Source organism: Dendrobium catenatum, unplaced genomic scaffold (genome assembly GCF_001605985.2).
Source record: "Dendrobium catenatum unplaced genomic scaffold, ASM160598v2 original_scaffold_243868, whole genome shotgun sequence".
In the NCBI taxonomy this organism is placed as follows: Eukaryota; Viridiplantae; Streptophyta; class Magnoliopsida; order Asparagales; family Orchidaceae; genus Dendrobium; species Dendrobium catenatum.
Window position 1 is genome coordinate 249,066 of NW_021562275.1, and position 17,904 is coordinate 266,969.

The following is a 17,904-nucleotide window of genomic DNA, read 5'->3' on the forward strand; positions in this document are numbered from 1 at the left end:
TGTTTTAAGAAGCAGTAAGAAAGCTGTCTCAAACGAAGACATAGTTGTCAACTGCTTTCCATGACACAACCCATTTTATCCTTTTTAAGCCAAAATATATCTACGTTGCCCTAAAACTATCAAAATGGCCGTCTTATTTATTTCTTCTTTCAAGAACTCTAACTATCATTCTTGCCTATTCTGCTATGCGCATTCACGTGTTTCATCTGCACCTTCTGCTGATCAAGCTCCTTAACCTCCAACGACACTAAAACTCCATCATGCTTCCACCAGCTCCCTTTCCTTGCATCTCACCGCTCTCCTAAGAAACCTAAACAGTGCACATTGCCTTCACTGATTGTATAGTAAGAGGATACATCTTTTGAATTTATTAGTTTTTTCGAGTAAGATATTCTTTGCATATATGCTTTTTAGAAACCCCTTTGTGTGCGTCATAGTTTCAGAACATTTTTTAAAGATATTCTTACGGGCATTTAGCCATTTATACTTTCAGAAAACTACAATAACATTGTGGTTTATTCAAATAGTTATGTGCAGTTTGAGTTTCAAACATCAGATATACAAATTATTCAAATATCATTAACTATTGCTACAGTAGATTTTAAACTAACTTTTCCTGCAACTGCTGCGCAACTATTTTTCCCAAATAATCGAGCCAAATGAGAACTAATACTTGTGTCATGTAGGCTCTAGCTTTTTTGTATAAAATGAAGAGGGATGTTATAAAAAGAATAGTACTTTTGTAATTTCATTATTAATGTCTCAGGAATTACTTCCATTTTAGCTTCTAATTACCATTATGTAGGACATGAACTATTATTTTTTTTATTTTATATTCACTGGATGTTTTGAACAATTGTAAAGGGATATAGCACCATAGCATGGCCACTCACTGAGCAGTTGAAGAAGGACGGGTTCCTATGGGGGAAGGCGGCTACGTCAGCATTTGAGAGCCTAAAGAAGGCGATGACTACAGTGCCAGTTCTAGCTTTGCCAGATTTCACTCAGACTTTCATTGTGGAGACAGATGCGTCCGGGTACGGGCTGGGTGCAATGCTTATGCAGTCGTAGGCCCATTGCCTATTTCAGCCAGGTATTGACTGCTGGAGCTAGGTTTAAGTCAGTTTATAAGAGGGGATTGATGGCCATAAATTTGGCCATCCATAAGTGGCGACCCTACCTACTTGGGAGGTATTTCATTGTCAGGACAGATCAACAGAGCTTAAAATACTTGCTGGAATAGCGGATGGTGACAGAGGAGCATCAAAGGTGGCTATCCAAGTTGCTTTGGTATGATTTTGAGATTCATTATAAGCCAGGGGTGGAGAACAATGCGGCAGATGCCTTGTCCAGATGTATGGGGGAGCTGCAGATGGTGGCACTATCTATTCCTTTGATGTTGGATTGGGAGGCTATCAGAGAGGAAAGTGCTAGAGATGACGGTTTGGGGAAGATCGGGTCAGATTTACTAAATGAAGAGGGTAGCCATCCAGGGTACTCATTGGAGGGAGACAAACTGCTATATCAGGAGAGATTTGTGATGCCCCAGACCTCGATCCACTTCCCCAACTTACTCCAGGAGTTTCATGGAAGCGCTGGGGGGGGGGGGGGATGGGGGGGGGGGGGGCATTCAGAAGTACAGAAGATATACAGGAGGCTAGCGACGGAGCTGTACTGGAAGAGGGATGCATAAATATATAGAAGAGATGGTAGCCAGATGCGAGATCTGCCAAAGGAATAAGTACCTAGCCATTTCAGCAGGAGGATTACTACAGCTGTTAGCTCTATCGAGAAGAGTGTGGGAGAAGATATTTATGAACTTCATAGATGGGTTGTCCCGCTCAGAGAGATTCACAGTGATCTTAGTGGTGGTGGACAGGTTGAGCAAGTATGCACATTTCATTCCCCTCCGACACCATACACCGCAGTGACAGTAGTGTCAGCTTTCATCAGGGAGGTGGTCAGATTGCACGGAGTACCAGAGGGGATCGTATCATATAGGGATAAGGTGTTTCTCAACCATTTCTGGAGGGAGTTGTTCAGATTACAGAGGACAATCCTTAAGAGGGGCACAGCTTACCACTCATAGACGGATGGCCAGACAGAAGTAGCAACATGAGCTTGTAGATGTACCTAAGATATTTTGTGTAAGAGACATCCAAGCTATGGGTTAAGTGGCTATCATGGGCTGAGTACTAGAATAACACATCTTTTCTTTCGACTTCACAGATGACCCCATTCAAGGTGTTGTACGGATGGGATCCCCCATACTTGGTGCACTTTAGGAGTACGTAGCAGTACTCCCATTTCTTTAGTAGAGGAGTACTTGGAGGAGAGGGACTGAGTGCTAGAGAAAGTAAAGAGGCATCTACTGAGAGATCAACAAATTATGAATAAATAAGCGAATGGGCATAGGACAGACATCCAGTTTGAAGTGGGAGAGAGGGTGTTCTTGAAACTCCGACCGTATAGACAGAAGACAGTCGCCAACAGGAGTAATGAAAAGTTGACTCCAAGGTACTTTGGGCCTTATGAAGTGCTGGAGAAGATTGCGGCAGTAGCATATTGACTGAAATTACAACCATCGGTGACTATACATTCGGTTTTTCATGTCTCGCAATTGAGAAAGGTCATTGGTGACTACACAGCCAACCCCGAGCTACTGGCGACACTTACTGAGGATTTAAAAGTGGTTCTGGAACCCTTAGAGCTGATGGGGGTTCGCTAGAAAGAAAATGGAACTAAAGAAGTGTTGATCCAGTAGAAGGACCTCCCTGACTACGAATCCATGTGGGAGCCATACGAGAGGACAAAACAACAGTTTCTGGGTTTCACCTTAAGGACAAGGTGGTTCTTTGGGAGGGTGGTATTGTTAGTCGTCCATTGGGCCGGTTCAGCACGTGTACAAGAGGCGGAAGTAGTCTGCCTCCCCCTTCGTTTTTTCGACCCTTGGGTGGGTCCCACCCAGCCAAGCAATTTCAAAGTGGAAAAGGGTTGCGCGGCTAAGGCTTTGGGAGGGAAAATTGATTAGGAAACCTTTTGTATTAAAGTGCATGAGAGGATTATGGGGAGATATATTTTGATTGATTGAAAATTAGGGTTCTTGGTGTTGGGCTCTCTTGTCTAGAGATTTGGGAGAGACAATCCTCCTCTCAAATTGAGGATCTCTTGTATCTTGCTTGATGTTTGTTTCCCTTTGCTTTCAATAAGACATTGCTATCGTGTGATTGTTCTTCCATGACGTTTTCTACGTTTTTCTAGCTGTTTTATCGAACTTTGGTTAGGTTTGCTTGCGAACTCAAGTAGATCCGATAGGATTACTTGCGAACTCAAGTATTTCCTATCAGATTTATGTTGGGTAGGTCTACTATGGAAGCTATACATTTATTGAGAGGTTTGATGGATAAGTATAGAGAGAATAAGAGGATCTACATATAATATTTATTGATTTAGAGAAAGCTTCTAATAAAGTTTCAGGAGAAGTGTTATAGAGAGTTCTAAAAATGAAAGAGATTAATAATACTTATATTCAGGTCATTAAGTATATGTATGCAGGAACTACTACTGGTGTTCAAAAACAAGGTGACTTGATCAAGTATTTTCCTATTTCATTTGGATTATTATATCTTGGGATTATATCAAAGATAAAGTTTGAGCCCATATCTTTTTCTTTAGTCATGGATGTCTTTACTAGACATTTGCAAGAGGATGTACCATGGTGTATGTTTTTTGCTGATGATATTCTTCTTGTTGATAAAACTTGAGAATGAGTTGAAAGTAAACTTGAATTATAGAGGTCAGCCTTAGAGTCTAAAGGATTTCGTTTAAGTGGATCCAAAATCGAATGCATGGAGTGTAATTTTAGCAGTAATAAATCTAGTGGGGGTTGTGACATTGGGCGATCAAGTCAGTAATAAGAGTACACATTTTAGATATCTCGGGTCTATTGTCCAGAGTGATGGTGAAATAAATGGGGATATTATAACTAGAATTCAAGTTGAATTGTTGAAGTGGAGGAATGCATCAAGCCTATTGTGTGATAGAAAAGTACCCCTCAAACTTAAGAGAAAATTCTATAAGATTGTCGTGAAACCTACAATGCTTTATGAAGCAGAATGTTGGCCATTCAAAGAAAATCATAAAATTTAGCTAAGTGTTGTAGAGATGAGGATGCTCAAGTGGTTGAGTGATCCTACTCTTAGAGACAGAATGCAAAACAAGCATATATGTGAAAAGGTTGGAGTAGCTCCAGTGGCAGATAACATTAGAGAGAGTCGTCTTAGATAGTTTGGCCACATAAAATGTCGGCCTTCTGATGACCTGGTTAGGAGAGTAGATGTATTAGACTTAGCCTATGTTGACCTGTGCAAAGAAATTAAAAAAAAAAGAAATCAAATACCTCATCTGCTCCTGCCCATTCCCCACGATCTTGGCATGACTCGCACGACGCACGTCGCCGCCCACGTCGCACGACCCTTCACCTCACCTCGCGACGTTAAAAAAAGTCGTAAAAACGAGGCCTTCGGCCTCTCCAAAAAAGTTCTCTCCCGCTCGCTCCCGCTTTTCCTTTCTCGCGGCTGTGAAGATAACTTTCTCTCTTGCGTGTGCTCCCTCCTCGGCTCCTTCGTAGCCGTGCGACTTTGCTCCTCTGATAACACTTCATGTAGAGTCGGAAGTTACGAGATTTTGATCGGAAGCTAAGGTGAGAGCTCGATTGCTGTGAAGAGATAGAGAGAGAGAGAGAAAGAGAGAGAGGAAGAGAGAAGCCGGCCTACCTCTACCACCGTCCGACCCCGCTCCTTCTACAACTTTCCCTTTCTGTTGGACCGAAAGTTACGACATTTTGTTCGGAGCCAAGAATGGGAGCTCGCTGTGGAAGGTAACTTTCTCCCTTTCACGCTTCTTTGGCTGGATCACGTGAGCAGAGAAAAGGGGTGGGGGATTAAAATATTTTAATTAATGTTAATAAATGATAATTATTATTTAATTATAATTATAATTAGTTAATAAATTATGATTAATTAATAATTATTAGTTATAATTATTTGATTAATTATAATTAACTCCGTTTAAGAAATCGGCACGGCGCTTGCTACGATTTAAGAATCCCTCTTCAATGCTAGCAACAAGCCAGCAAACCCCCTACACCCTCACAAAGCGTTGTAGGAAGGGAAATCGGTGCAGCGCTTGCGGCGAAGGGGATAAAAAATGTGCTTATATATATATATATATATATCCCTGAACGCACACGTAGTGCAGAGGGGGGAAATCTGTGTTCTTTCTAACTTGTGCTCCAAACCCTTAAACACTCACATAGCAGGCGGGGATAAAAAAATAATATGCGACCACGGTGTCATTTTTTACACCTACCTGAAGCGCTCACGTAGAGTCGAGGGGAAGGTTGCCTCTTGATTTTTCCCCTAAACGGAGGAGACGCCGGGAGGCTGCCGAAATTTCCACTGAAACCGAGGACTTAAACAAAAAAAAAAAAAAAAGGGGATTTGAACTTGGTCTGAATTTGAACCCAAGAAGACAACATGGAACATAATTTGAATGATCAAAAGAACCTGGACATGAATCAAATTCAAAGAATTACAGGGGACTCGAACAAATGGAAGAGGTTCATTAAGGACCTAAACTATACTCAGACTAAAACATAAATTTGTGGACTTGGACTTGGATTCATTTGGACACAAAAGGACCTACAAAATACTTGAACCTAAGTAAAATAAAATTGAATACAAGCTTGGACTTGCAACAAATAACTACGGGACTCCGAACTGAATCAATCGTAGACTGCAAGAGACTTGTAAATTTGATGAACTCAAGTCTAAATGAAACTGAGATCAGAACCAAACAAAGAATAGAGCCTGAATCATGTGCGAAGGAACTCAAACTACAAGAATATTCATGCGGTCAGTAATGACTCAATGTCAGATGAAATATTGGATCGGGAGCGTCATACCTGCATGAATGAAATGCATGGGTGTCCCTCCTACATGCAATATTGGAATCTCCTACGATAATCCCTACAAATGCCTGTTGATTAAAGAAGACAATATTGTCACCTGATAGTAGAAGATCTGCCCTTGCAATCAAGTATGTCAAACCACATGAGATCGGTGAAAGGTAGATATGATACTGATGTAAATGGCTCTTCTACGAATACTCCTAAAAGGTCGTAGTGGATACAACGGTTCCCTATAAATGAACACAACCTTTGTGGATAACAACAGTGTGTATATCGTAGGCACAACGAATCACTGTGGACATAAACAAAGATGTCACCTACAACGATGGTGACCAAGATCTACAAGTACGTCGGGTACAAGGGAAACCTGTTATACGAAAAAGGGACACCTCTTGACAGAATGGAAGAAATGTTTAAACAAATTAGAACTAAACTTGCTGGTGTTCCAAAGTCTCTTCTTAGTTCTATATTTAAGAAGAAAATAGCTCTGGTGTCCACAAACACCGAAAATAATAAATCTACTATATTGATGATCCTGAAAAGAGTCCCTTTCAAGGCAGCAGCCATGAATTTCAAGGAAACCCTCCCCGATGAATGAGAAAAGGGGAGACAATATCAAGATGAGGAGATGCCTTATAACATTAAGACCATAATGCCACCGGATCTGCAACACTTATGCAAGCAGACAGAAGGCGTCTACAATCTACATCGCACCGCCATCGGATCTGCAACACTTATGCAAGCAGACATAAGGCATCTACAATCTACAACTCACCGCCACCGGATCCGCAACACTCGTATTAGCGGACAGAAGGCGTGTATAAGCTCTCAAATAAAATGTTGTACACTCAAATGACAGTTGCCTGTATAACTACAACTAATTCAAAGAACCCCTGCACGTGCACTATAAATTGTATACACATATGTACACTAAAGGGGAAAATACAATCACCCGCATAGGCCCCGACGAACGTGTTATTGGTACACACGTGACATCTAGGGATGTTGCACGGGTCGACAAGTGAATTCAAGTTCAAACCCAATCCTTCTATACGGATCTATAGGAGTCAACAGGGTTCAAACCTTCAAACAAATACACGGTTGTGACGACTAATGTATTTGTTTAAATACATTCATGATATTAGGCCTTCAAAACCTATAATCAAGAAAAGTCATAAACAAAGGCACAAAGCCTACGAGAAATCTGATCTCTTATCGGCAAGTTGATAGGGTCAATAGGGTTTAGTCAATGAATGACCACCACACCCTGATGATGGTCGTGTTGAATAATAAACCTCAACCGGAGGAGCCCATTTCAAATACCTAAAATTCCACCCTAATACCCACAAAAATCCAAAACTCCACAGAGTCCAAAATCCAAAATCCCACAAATTTCAATTCCAGATATTTAAAATCAAAATTCAATCCATCAATTACTTAAAGCAAAACTCATCCACCCTCCGCAACAATTTGCCGAGGTGGACAAATTCAAATATAACTTCAGCTCATAAAAGAGCCAAATGTCTAGTCGAAGATATCACTAGGATCTATTCTCAAACAATCTCCTGCCAATAAGGACGTGGTACGTGTCCTCTAACCGACGATTTTGCCGCCAAATGGCACCGCAGGATAAACGGTTATGAGGACCCGGGGCCCTCCGAACTGAGTGGTTTTGCCGCCAAATGGCACCACGAAATACCGGTTATGGCCAGAGCCAATACGCTCCATAGTGGCATCAAAATCCTTGAGATATGAATCAATAGGATATGATCGATAAGGCATAAAGCCCTCTGTAGTGTCTTATCTACAAACCCATCTGCCTTCCAAAATTTACCCCGGAACTTAATCCGTTAAAACTCCCTCGTCGAAAGAAAAAGCAGACAAACAGTCGCGCGGCGGGGAGGCCTAGGCCGAATTTTCGGAGCCCACAGCCTATATTAAGAAAGGTAAAGATAGACTTAAAAAGACTTGGTTAGAAAATATTAGAAATCTCCTTTTTTTATTAGATTTAAATGAGAATTTGATTCTTTACATAACACAATAGAGAAAAAAGGATTCATGTTATTGACCCCACATAATGGGATAAGGGCTTCATGTTGTTGTTGTTGTTGTGAATCTTAGGCAATGGCTTTGAGATTGCCTGTTATGCCTTCAAAACGAACATTGCTTAAATATAATAAATGGAGATGGAAACTGTGTTTGGCATCATTGCCCATTTCTCTGCTTCCTGCATAATCTTTTTCCCCATACAACTCTTGACATCCTTACTACGAACTACCATATCACTTGCACATGCCAAAGAAAAATGGCCAATGCATTTATCCCTCAATAAATTAAGATGTGGTATGTTATCCTGAAGAGTTGCTTCAATGCATTGTGCAGATTAAGTTGAAAGCTACTTAGCAGAATACCTAGGAGTAAACCTAGATTTAAGAGTACCATAAAGGACTACATTTGATCCATGAGAAATAAACTTATAAATCTAACCTCGAAGTGCTCAAAACTTAGAAAGAAAAGATGCTTTCATAGAACATTAGCACATTGTGCTATGAATGTACTATAACAGAAACTGTATAAGGCATGCAACTCTATGCAGAAACAGCCAATCACATGAAAAGTGTATACATCCTGTTCGGGTTACCTTCAGTCAGTAACTGATTGTTGTGATTCACTTGATGCATCATAAAAGGATAGCCCGCTACATTGCCTTGATGTATATTCTCCATGGTAGAAGAATTTACCATCTTTTCCTGATGATAAATACATAATCAAAATTTCAAGCTCACAATAACATAGAGAGATATACATTTGAACAATTTCAGCTGCTACAAAAGTTTCAAGCAAGAAAAATCATGAAAGATACATTTCCGTTGCTAGTAAAAGTGCAAAAGCACTAAGTGCACGTAATATAGTTGATAATGCATAATTAATAAGTGAGAGCTTTTAGACATTATCTAGAGTTCAAAATAGAGTACTTTTACTTGGTTTTTTTCATTTTAGAAAATAAAATTTCAAGCCTTGATCTATTGTTCATAGTTTCAAAAGCGTGCTTTTATCGTAAAAATATAATCTATCTATAGAGAAAGAAGTTATAACTTTCACATGCATCCTTCTCTATTAATTAACCTATTTTGTTATGCGTTTCAAGAAGAGTTTTTGTTGCTCCGTATCTTATACAATTTTTATGCACCTTTTTCATATTTCTTCTACACAAATCTCAATCACCGTTGCTCGTTTTAGCTTGCATAAGATCATTATACATGACATAATGCCACAAAAATCTGGCATTCAAAACCAACACCCTATAGTTAAGCACTTAAGCCTTATTATTTTACTTTATTCCAACACATGATAGAGCATAACTAAAAGGATGTTATAAATAAAAACAATAAGAGAATGTCGTTAAATAAATTTATGAAAAAGCAATACAATATTGAACTTAAAACTTCTTTGTTCCCTCATAAAGAACTTGAAAGTAGAATCACAGAATGCAATGCTATTATGATCTACCAAATTTTTGCTTTACTTTGTTCATTAAGAAAAATAACATCTCTCCTTCTACATAAAATTTGAAAATAGTAGCAACTAAGGGAGAAATATTATATATATGTTGAAAATTGAAGAAATTGTTTAGTGAAAATTAAATTCAAATTTTATTCATTGGAATCATTATATATATACATTCTAGGAGAATAAATAGAAAAAGAAAAGACTTAATTTAATTAATTATAATAAACTGAAGATAAAAGTAATTTAATCTAATTGATTCTAATAATTATATCCCACGGATTTTGGAGTCAGAAGAGGAAATCTCCAATTGTATCCAAAGGTTGCATCTCATGGATTACTGACCTATCAAAGCTGTGGGCCTCCTCCTTGTCATGTGATTCAACACTCCCTCATAAGTTAGGTTATACAGGTTGTACAATCCTAACTTGCAAACAAACTTATCAAATAGAGTGCTCAGTAGTGCCTTTGTTAGAACATTAGCAAGTTGTTAATGAGTTAGGGTACATACTATTTCAATTTCTGAGTTTTCTATTTACTTAGATATAAAGCATTTATCAAAACGTAACATGTTTTGTTGTGTCGTGATGTATTGGATCCTTGGCCATATTGATTGCATCTTGATTGTTACATTTCAACTTTATCATGCCTTCAATCTTTATAATCAGTTCAATCAATACTTGTCTTATCTAAATACCTTCACAAATAGTAAATGATAATGCTCTCAGTTTAAATTCCGCACTACTTCTAGAAATAACATATTGTTTCTTGCTCATCCCTGTTACTAGGTTCCCCCACACAAATGAACAATATCTTGTGGTCGATCGACTGTCAACCTAGCTTCTTGTCCAATCTGCATCAGAATAAATGATCAATTTTATATCTTCATTTTTCTTGAATAATAGCCCCTTTTTAGGAGTGCTCTTGAGATATCTCAAGATTTGATACTGCCTCCATGTGCCCCTTCATAGGATTACTTATATATTGACTCACCATGTTCACAGCAAACCCAATATCTAGACGGGTGTGGGAGAGGTATATAAGCTTTCCTATCAAATATTGATATCTTCCTTTATCTACTGGAATCCCCTCTTTTTTTATCCCAAGTTTCTTCTTAGGATCCATAGGTGGTTGGTCTATATCCCAGCAAGCCGATCTCTTTCAATAGGTCTAAGGTATAATTGCATTGGGAAAAGAATATACCTTTTCTTGATCGAGCTACCTCCAGACCAAGAAAGTATCTAAGTGATCCTAGATCTTTAATTTCAAACTCCTTTGACAAATCCTGTTTGATCTTCATTATTTCCTCTATATCATTTCCAGTAAGGATGATATCATCCACATATACAATCAATACTGCTACCTTGTTTCATCATGACTGCTTCACAAACAAGGTACATCTGTCCGGCATTATCTAAAACCATGGCCTTTTACATACTTTGATAATCTTCCAAACCATGCTCTAGGAGACTAGTTTAATTCATACAAGGATTTCAGCAATTTACAACTTTTTCCCTTTTATAAGACTTCTGAATCACCATTGGAATCTCCATGTAGACTTCTTTAAGGTTCTCATTCAAGAATGCATTCTTGATATCTAATTGATGTAGTGGCCATCTAAATTTAATGTTAAGGAAAGAAGAATCTGGAAGGTGTTAAGCTTAGAAATAGGAGCAAAAGTTTCCTAATAGTCTATTCGATAAAATTGAGTGAATCCTCTTGCAACCAATCTAGCTTTCAGCCTCCCAACACTACCATCCTCCTTATGCTTTACGGTGAAAACCCATTTACAGGTCACAACTTACTTTCTTGTTGGCAAATCTGTAATTACCCATGTTTTATCTTTCTTCAAGGCCATAATTTCTTCGTTAACAGTATGTTTTCATCCTGGGTGATTCAAAGCTTCCTGAACATTGATTGGAATCTATACATCATCCAACTTGGAAAGGAAGACTTAATAAGTGTCTAATAATCTGTTATAGGAGAGAGCTTTGATTGGATGCTTGGTGCATGATTCTTTCTGGCCATTTGATGACTCTATCTCCTTTTGAAATTCCACATTTTTCTCCTCTGTATGAATCTCTATAGTTGCTAGATCCATTGCAAAAGATTTGATAGGTGCAAGATGTGTCTCACTGCCCTACATATGTTGATTTTTCTTCTTTTCCTTGAGTATACATATTTAGTTGTTTCTTAATTGTTGCTCTTTGCTAGGTTGATCAGGACTTATGGGTAGAGGTAATGGTCTAAAGGTGAAGGTTGAGACATAGGAGATATACCTTGGGAAATACTCGTGGTTTAGATTTCTTGTGATATTTATTGATTTTGGTACTTTTGTGAGTAGCATAATATATATGGCAACTTTTACAAGTTGCTATTTTCCCTCTCAACTATCCCATTTTGTTGAGGTATATACGCACATGAACTCACTTGGATTATCCCTTGGCTTGATAGGTATTCTCTCATGATAGAATGAAAGTACTCTCCTATCATCATACTTTAAGATTTAAATTTTAGTTTTGAATCATCAGTTAAACTGACTTGAATATACTTTCAACTTTAAATTTTTCCTTCATTAAATAAACCCAAGTGAGTCTAGTATGATCATCAACATAAACCACCTTGCACCACTTATATTTTTAACCTTTGAGGGTCTCCAAATATCACTATAGATCAAGGCAAAGGGTCTAGAAGGTTGATAAAGAACAATTAGGTAAGATGATTTGTTATGTTTAGCCAATTAACAAGTTTCACACTTGAACAAACTTAAATTTTTATTAATAAATAAATGGGAAAAAAAAATCAAGATGCATAAAATTTGGATGATCTAACCTATAATGCCACATGATAATCTCTCTATATTGACTGACTCTAGAATAACTCTCAACAAACTGACTCACAATAGGATGATTTTTAGCAGCAATTAAGGATTTCGATGTCTTGATATAGTATAACTCATAACACATCTCAGCGCTATCAATCTTCTTCTTTGAATCCAGATCCTAAAAAATACATACATTGTTGTAGAAAATTGTTAATCAATTACTGTCACGAGTCAAGTTACTAATGAAAATCGTATTGCACTCAAGATTAAGCACATAAAACACCAATTTAAGGGTGATAGCTTCTGTGAGAAAAGAGGAATCAGTTCCCAAGACTTTGGATGTTGAGCCATCAGCAACCTTAACTACTCGATTTGAATGATAAGGTAGATAGTCATGGAGTGTAATGTCTCCTGTGATGTAATCTGATGCTCCTGAGTCAATAACCTAAAAATTTAACTGTTTTATATCTAAGTGAGCGTGTAATGAAAGCCTTTAGACTCTAATGTTGACCTCCATAATTCAAGTTTACCTTCAACTCTCTCTAGACTTATCAAAAAGAAGAATATCATCAGCAAAAATCATACATCAGGGTACAACCTCTTGCAAATGTCTACTGAGAACACTCATGACTAAAGAAAAAAGATATGGGCTTAAGGATGAACCTTGATGTAATCCAATTGAAATAGGAAAATACTTGGTCAAACCACCTGGTGTTTGAACACAAGTAACAGCCTATGCATACATATCCTTATTGACTTGAATAAGCATTATTAACTCTTTTCTTTTCTAGAATATTCCATATCACTTCACTTGAAACTTTATAATATGCTTTTTCTAAATCAATAAATAGCATATGTAGATCTTCCTTGTTCTCTAAATTGTTAATCAATTACTATCACGAGTCAAGTTACTAATGAAAATCATATTGCACTCAAGATTAAGCACATAAAGCACCGATTTAAGCGTGATAGCTTCTGTGAGAAAAGAGGAACCAGTTCCCAGGACTTTGGATGTTGAGCCATCAGCAACCTTAACTACTCGATTTGAATGGGTAGATAGTCATGGAGTGTAATGTCTCCTGTGATGTAATCTGATGCACCTGAGTCAATAACCTAAAAATTTAACTGTTTTATATCTAAGTGAGCGTGTAATGAAAGCCTTTAGACTCTAATGTTGACCTCCATAATTCAAGTTCACCTTTAACTCTCTCTCTAGACTTATCAAAAAGAAGAATATCATTAGCAAAAATCATACATCAGGGTACAACCTCTTGCAAATGTCTAGTGAGAACACCCATGACTAAAGCAAAAAGATATGGGCTTAAGGATGATCCTTGATGTAATCCAATTGAAATAGGAAAATACTTGGTCAAACCACCTTGTGTTTGAACACAAGTAACAGCCTATGCATACATATCCTTATTGACTTGAATAAGCATTATTAACTCTTTTCTTTTCTAGAATATTCCATATCACTTCACTTGAAACTTTATAATATGCTTTTTTTCTAAATCAATAAATAGCATATGTAGATATTCCTTGTTCTCTTTATACTTCTCCATCAAACTTCCATAGTAGACCTACACAGCATTAATATCACAATGCAACCTATACGCCATAACTCTCTAAATATGTTAAAAACCAAGAAAATATAAGAATTAAGAAGGCAAGAAAGTTGGAGAAAATAATCTAAATTTCAAAAATAGAGATATGTCAATAAAAAAAGAAAAAATGGAATGGAATTTAAATTTCAATAATTAAAATCTATTGAAGGTTATGAATTTTTAATATTTATACAAAATCAATGAAATAACAGATATATATATATAATTTAAAATAAATGGAGAAGAGTTTCCTTTTAAGTAAAAGGTTAAGCATCTCTATTGATGAAATACAGAAGCCGCTTTTTAATAATAATATAAATAACATTGAAAAGAAATTAGCAAAGAAGGGTGAAATCATATAAACATAAAATATTTAGTCTGGGATTAAAAAACAATTGTCGACAGGACTGTTCTCTTCAATTTTTTCGTTTGTTTATTGCAATTTGGGGAATAGAGGTCGTTTACTTCGTCTCCTCAAACAAATTACATTATCTATTTTAAACAAAACATTATCTCAAACATAACAGCATTTGCTCAGCAAGGACCAAATGTCAACAAAACATTGAGTTTAGAAGCAAGGTCCCTTGCAAATAGCGTCAAGAAAAACAACATCAATCACAAAATTTAAGATTTCATTCATAACGAAATATGTTATGATGGATTCAATCACCTTTCTGTCTTTAAGCTTCTTTCCAGTATAAAATTCTTCAAGTTTTCTCCGTTTGTCACTTTCCTTCCTCTGTAAAAGTGAGCAGAAAAAATTTTACTCAGTAAAACCTAAATTCCTTAATAAGCAGAATCTATATCAATTCAACAACAGAAACGAAAAGGTACACGGTCAAACTCATTTTTATCTTTTTTTATTTTTATTTTTATTTTTTTTTTTGGAGCTTTCTATTAAGTCATCTGAGTAAGCCAATAGCAAACAATTCTGGACACTCATTTAGGAGCTTTAAGTAGGAAAACTAAAACATTTCTGGTAATCAAACAAATATGATAAGTTAATATCTTGATGACGCCATGATAATTCACATCAGCTTATAAATTTACTCCCCACAATTACTTCTCACGCATCAAAATCCTAAGACAGAACATTTTGATGAAAAAGAGAGGCTGGAGCAGTTCCAAATGGTAAGGCAATAAATAGAAACCGATGGTGAAATTTCCCGTGAGCATATGTCCTTCATATCTAGGGGGGTTGGGGTAAGTTCATAAGAAAACACTTGGTGATAGAGAGAGGTGTACGGCTTCCAATTTGTTGGACAAAAAAAGTATTTTTCAGAGAGATCCTGATGGTAGTTTGATGATCGCCTTTCTCAAAAACAGATAAGATCAAGATGAAGCAATGCAGAGAGTAACCCAAACCTCTCAAAGAAGGCTCAGCTACTATGAGAGCTTAAAAACTTAGCCAACCAAAATCAAATGGAATAGTAAAAATAATAATATTCACTCGCAAGAAACAAGACAATTCTAAACAATTAGATGAGGCTTAGTAGCAACCTCGACAGGCCATTTTGGATGTTAGACATGCCAGCGAGAATTATTTCCTATGAAAAGGTAAGAGGCAAAAGGTACAACAGCATCAATCTATAGCTCAACAGGTTAATATCAAAAGAAAAGGTTACAGAGGTAGAATATAAAAGATCGATTTATGATAAAGCAGAAAACATCACAACTGTGTTTCATCAAACTCACACTCATCCAACGACACCTCAATGCCACATCCCTTACAGTCTTCTCAGGCAGAAGAGCAGCAATTTTGATGTACTTCAAAATGCTGGGTTGATCAGCGTATCTGCCATGCAAACTAGTATTAGTTTAGGCATAAATCTAGAAACAATTCTCTAAAAATTTTTAAAGAACAAAATTTAAAACATTCAATTCGGAAAACAATCTTTGCATTGCTACTTTAAGAACTCCTATATATTAAACAGGCAGAAGTTTGGAAAGAATTCAAACAAACAAATGAATCACAGAAGCCAAACAGAGTTGAAAAGCTACTTACTTGATGAGCCCATGATGTAAGATAGCCTGTTCTTTGTAGGACCAATCTACAGCTAGACCTGTATCATGCTTCAGACCAGCCATAGGCTCAAGGAACAAACTGCTTTGGGAATTCCCTTGCAACATCATGGAAGATGTGTTGTTCAAAATACTACTAGGGTTCCCAGCCCGCACCATACCAGATGAGCTACTAATCCCTCCTGAATTGTTAATTCCTCCTTGAACAACACCAGCTGTGCCATTTACTGCCCCCGACTGGAAAGAAACTACAACTTGATTGCAGAAGGATGAAGGAAAGACTCCATTATGAAAGCTCATATTAGAATCAGCTGCCATAATCATAATCAACAGCACTAGTACATTCCACAACAGTAAAATTATCTTGTAGATAGGAACTAATCTGATTCTTGATTGTCAAGTCCACCAATGCACTCAGAACCCTGATCTTGCACACAATTTGAGTACAAAAAACAGCCAGATGCTTGCGTCCACAAATTCACCTCTGTTGAAAAAACTTATGAGTTCGGGTAATCTGATAGCCTTGATCTTGTAAAAAAAAACAAAAAACAAAACAAAACCTTGAAACATGCAACTAGTAAGCCTCACGAATTATTTCACGTAAGTGTGCTCTCCGCAAGTCGGAAAAACCTCCTTGAAAGCCGAATGAAGCGATAACAATAACTCCTCTAATATAGAACATCTATATTGCCAATTGGTAGTAGATTCTATACAAACTTCGCTAATTCCAACCGAACGAAGACAAAACGGCCGATTCGTTAACATGAGGCCCTGGCTTTCTTATCCAAAGCCATTGCACCATCAAATTATATTTTTTAAGAGGAAAATAAAATCAGACAACAAAAGCGACAAACACGTCCAATCCAATTTTACCCAGGCGCGTGCCCAACCAAAAAGCGGGACAATCAAAAAGCAAATCTATTGCTTTATTCAACAAAACTTAGCCAGATCATAAACCCTAGACAAACACCCGAAAGCTCAGGCGCTCGCATAACCAATGGAACTAACTCATCAAAAAGCTTGAACTGGTTAACCAGGGAAAAAATAAAGATAAAATGATAGAAAGAAGCCTGTCAAACCTCTAAAGTTCAGCTATCTTCCTCCGAACCAGAATCAAGTAGTTCTTCAAGCAATCGACCCAGCTATTCTTTTGTTCCTCTGCTGTTCTGCTCCTTCCAAATGGGATGGCAGAGAAGAAGGTTGAGCCGCTCTTTTTAGCCTAAATACCGCCGCTAAAAAGAATCAGGTCTCAAAGGAATGGGAATCCAGGTTCCAGCATTCGATGCCAATAATTGTGGACTTTCGCCACCACCACCTTCCTCGTCTCTCTCCTCCCACCTTCCTCGATTAGTTTTATCGTTTTTATATATCTTCTCTTTCCTTCCACCTCTCTCTCTCTCTCTCTCTCTCTCTCTGCTTTTCTTCGTTTGGTTTCTTCCCTTGCCTTTCTGCAACTGGCGTGAGTGCCCATCCATCCCGTTCCACTTCCAGCACCCGATGCTTCCGTAGGGAAGAGTACGAACTTGCCCTGCTATTGGAAACAATTACTAGAATGCCATTTCGCGGCAAAAAACGGCTATAATAAAGCGTGGGGCCTACCTTTGGGTGCTGGATCACGTGATCACATACAAGATCACGTGTGAGTAGGCCGGGTTCGGGTGAGCCGATCCTGCGGCTGGGGTGTCCCCATCAAACCCGCCTCCTTTAATAATTTTGAATCTAAATTTCACCACCGGTGAGATATCCCAAATCACTATTCTTCTCTTATTTTAATATTGAATGCATTTTTTTCAGGTTCCTTTTTCTTTTCTTTTCAGATTTTTTTTTTTTTAGGAAATTGGGGCAGAAATCCCATATATTACTATGTAAAGATGAATTACAAGTAAGGTATAATAAAAAGCAAGGCTGTGAAAACCGGACCGGACAACGAACCGGAAGAATGAGAGGTTCACGGTTCGACCGGTTAAACCGGTCTA

At 37.6% G+C, this 17,904-nt stretch overlaps 1 protein-coding gene across 3 annotated transcripts in view; it reads right to left on the reverse strand.

Moving 5' to 3' along the window:
• LOC110108083 overlaps positions 1–17,384 on the reverse strand; it is a 31,851-nt gene extending 14,467 nt beyond the window's left edge. The window contains exons 1-5 of one of the 3 annotated variants that reach the window (XM_020838593.2): positions 17,008–17,383; positions 15,912–16,412; positions 15,602–15,701; positions 14,577–14,645; positions 8,613–8,721 (exon numbers count right to left, since the gene is read on the reverse strand). In XM_020838593.2, coding sequence (XP_020694252.1) covers positions 8,613–8,721; positions 14,577–14,645; positions 15,602–15,701; positions 15,912–16,252 — 619 coding nt within the window. In that variant the 5' untranslated portion in view covers positions 16,253–16,412; positions 17,008–17,383. Of the gene's footprint in view, positions 1–8,612; positions 8,722–14,576; positions 14,646–15,601; positions 15,702–15,911; positions 16,413–16,488; positions 16,784–17,007 lie in introns of those variants that run through there. The other 2 variants (XM_020838594.2, XM_028692618.1) reach the window with 2 other exon arrangements.
• Between the last annotated feature and the right edge of the window lie 520 nt (positions 17,385–17,904).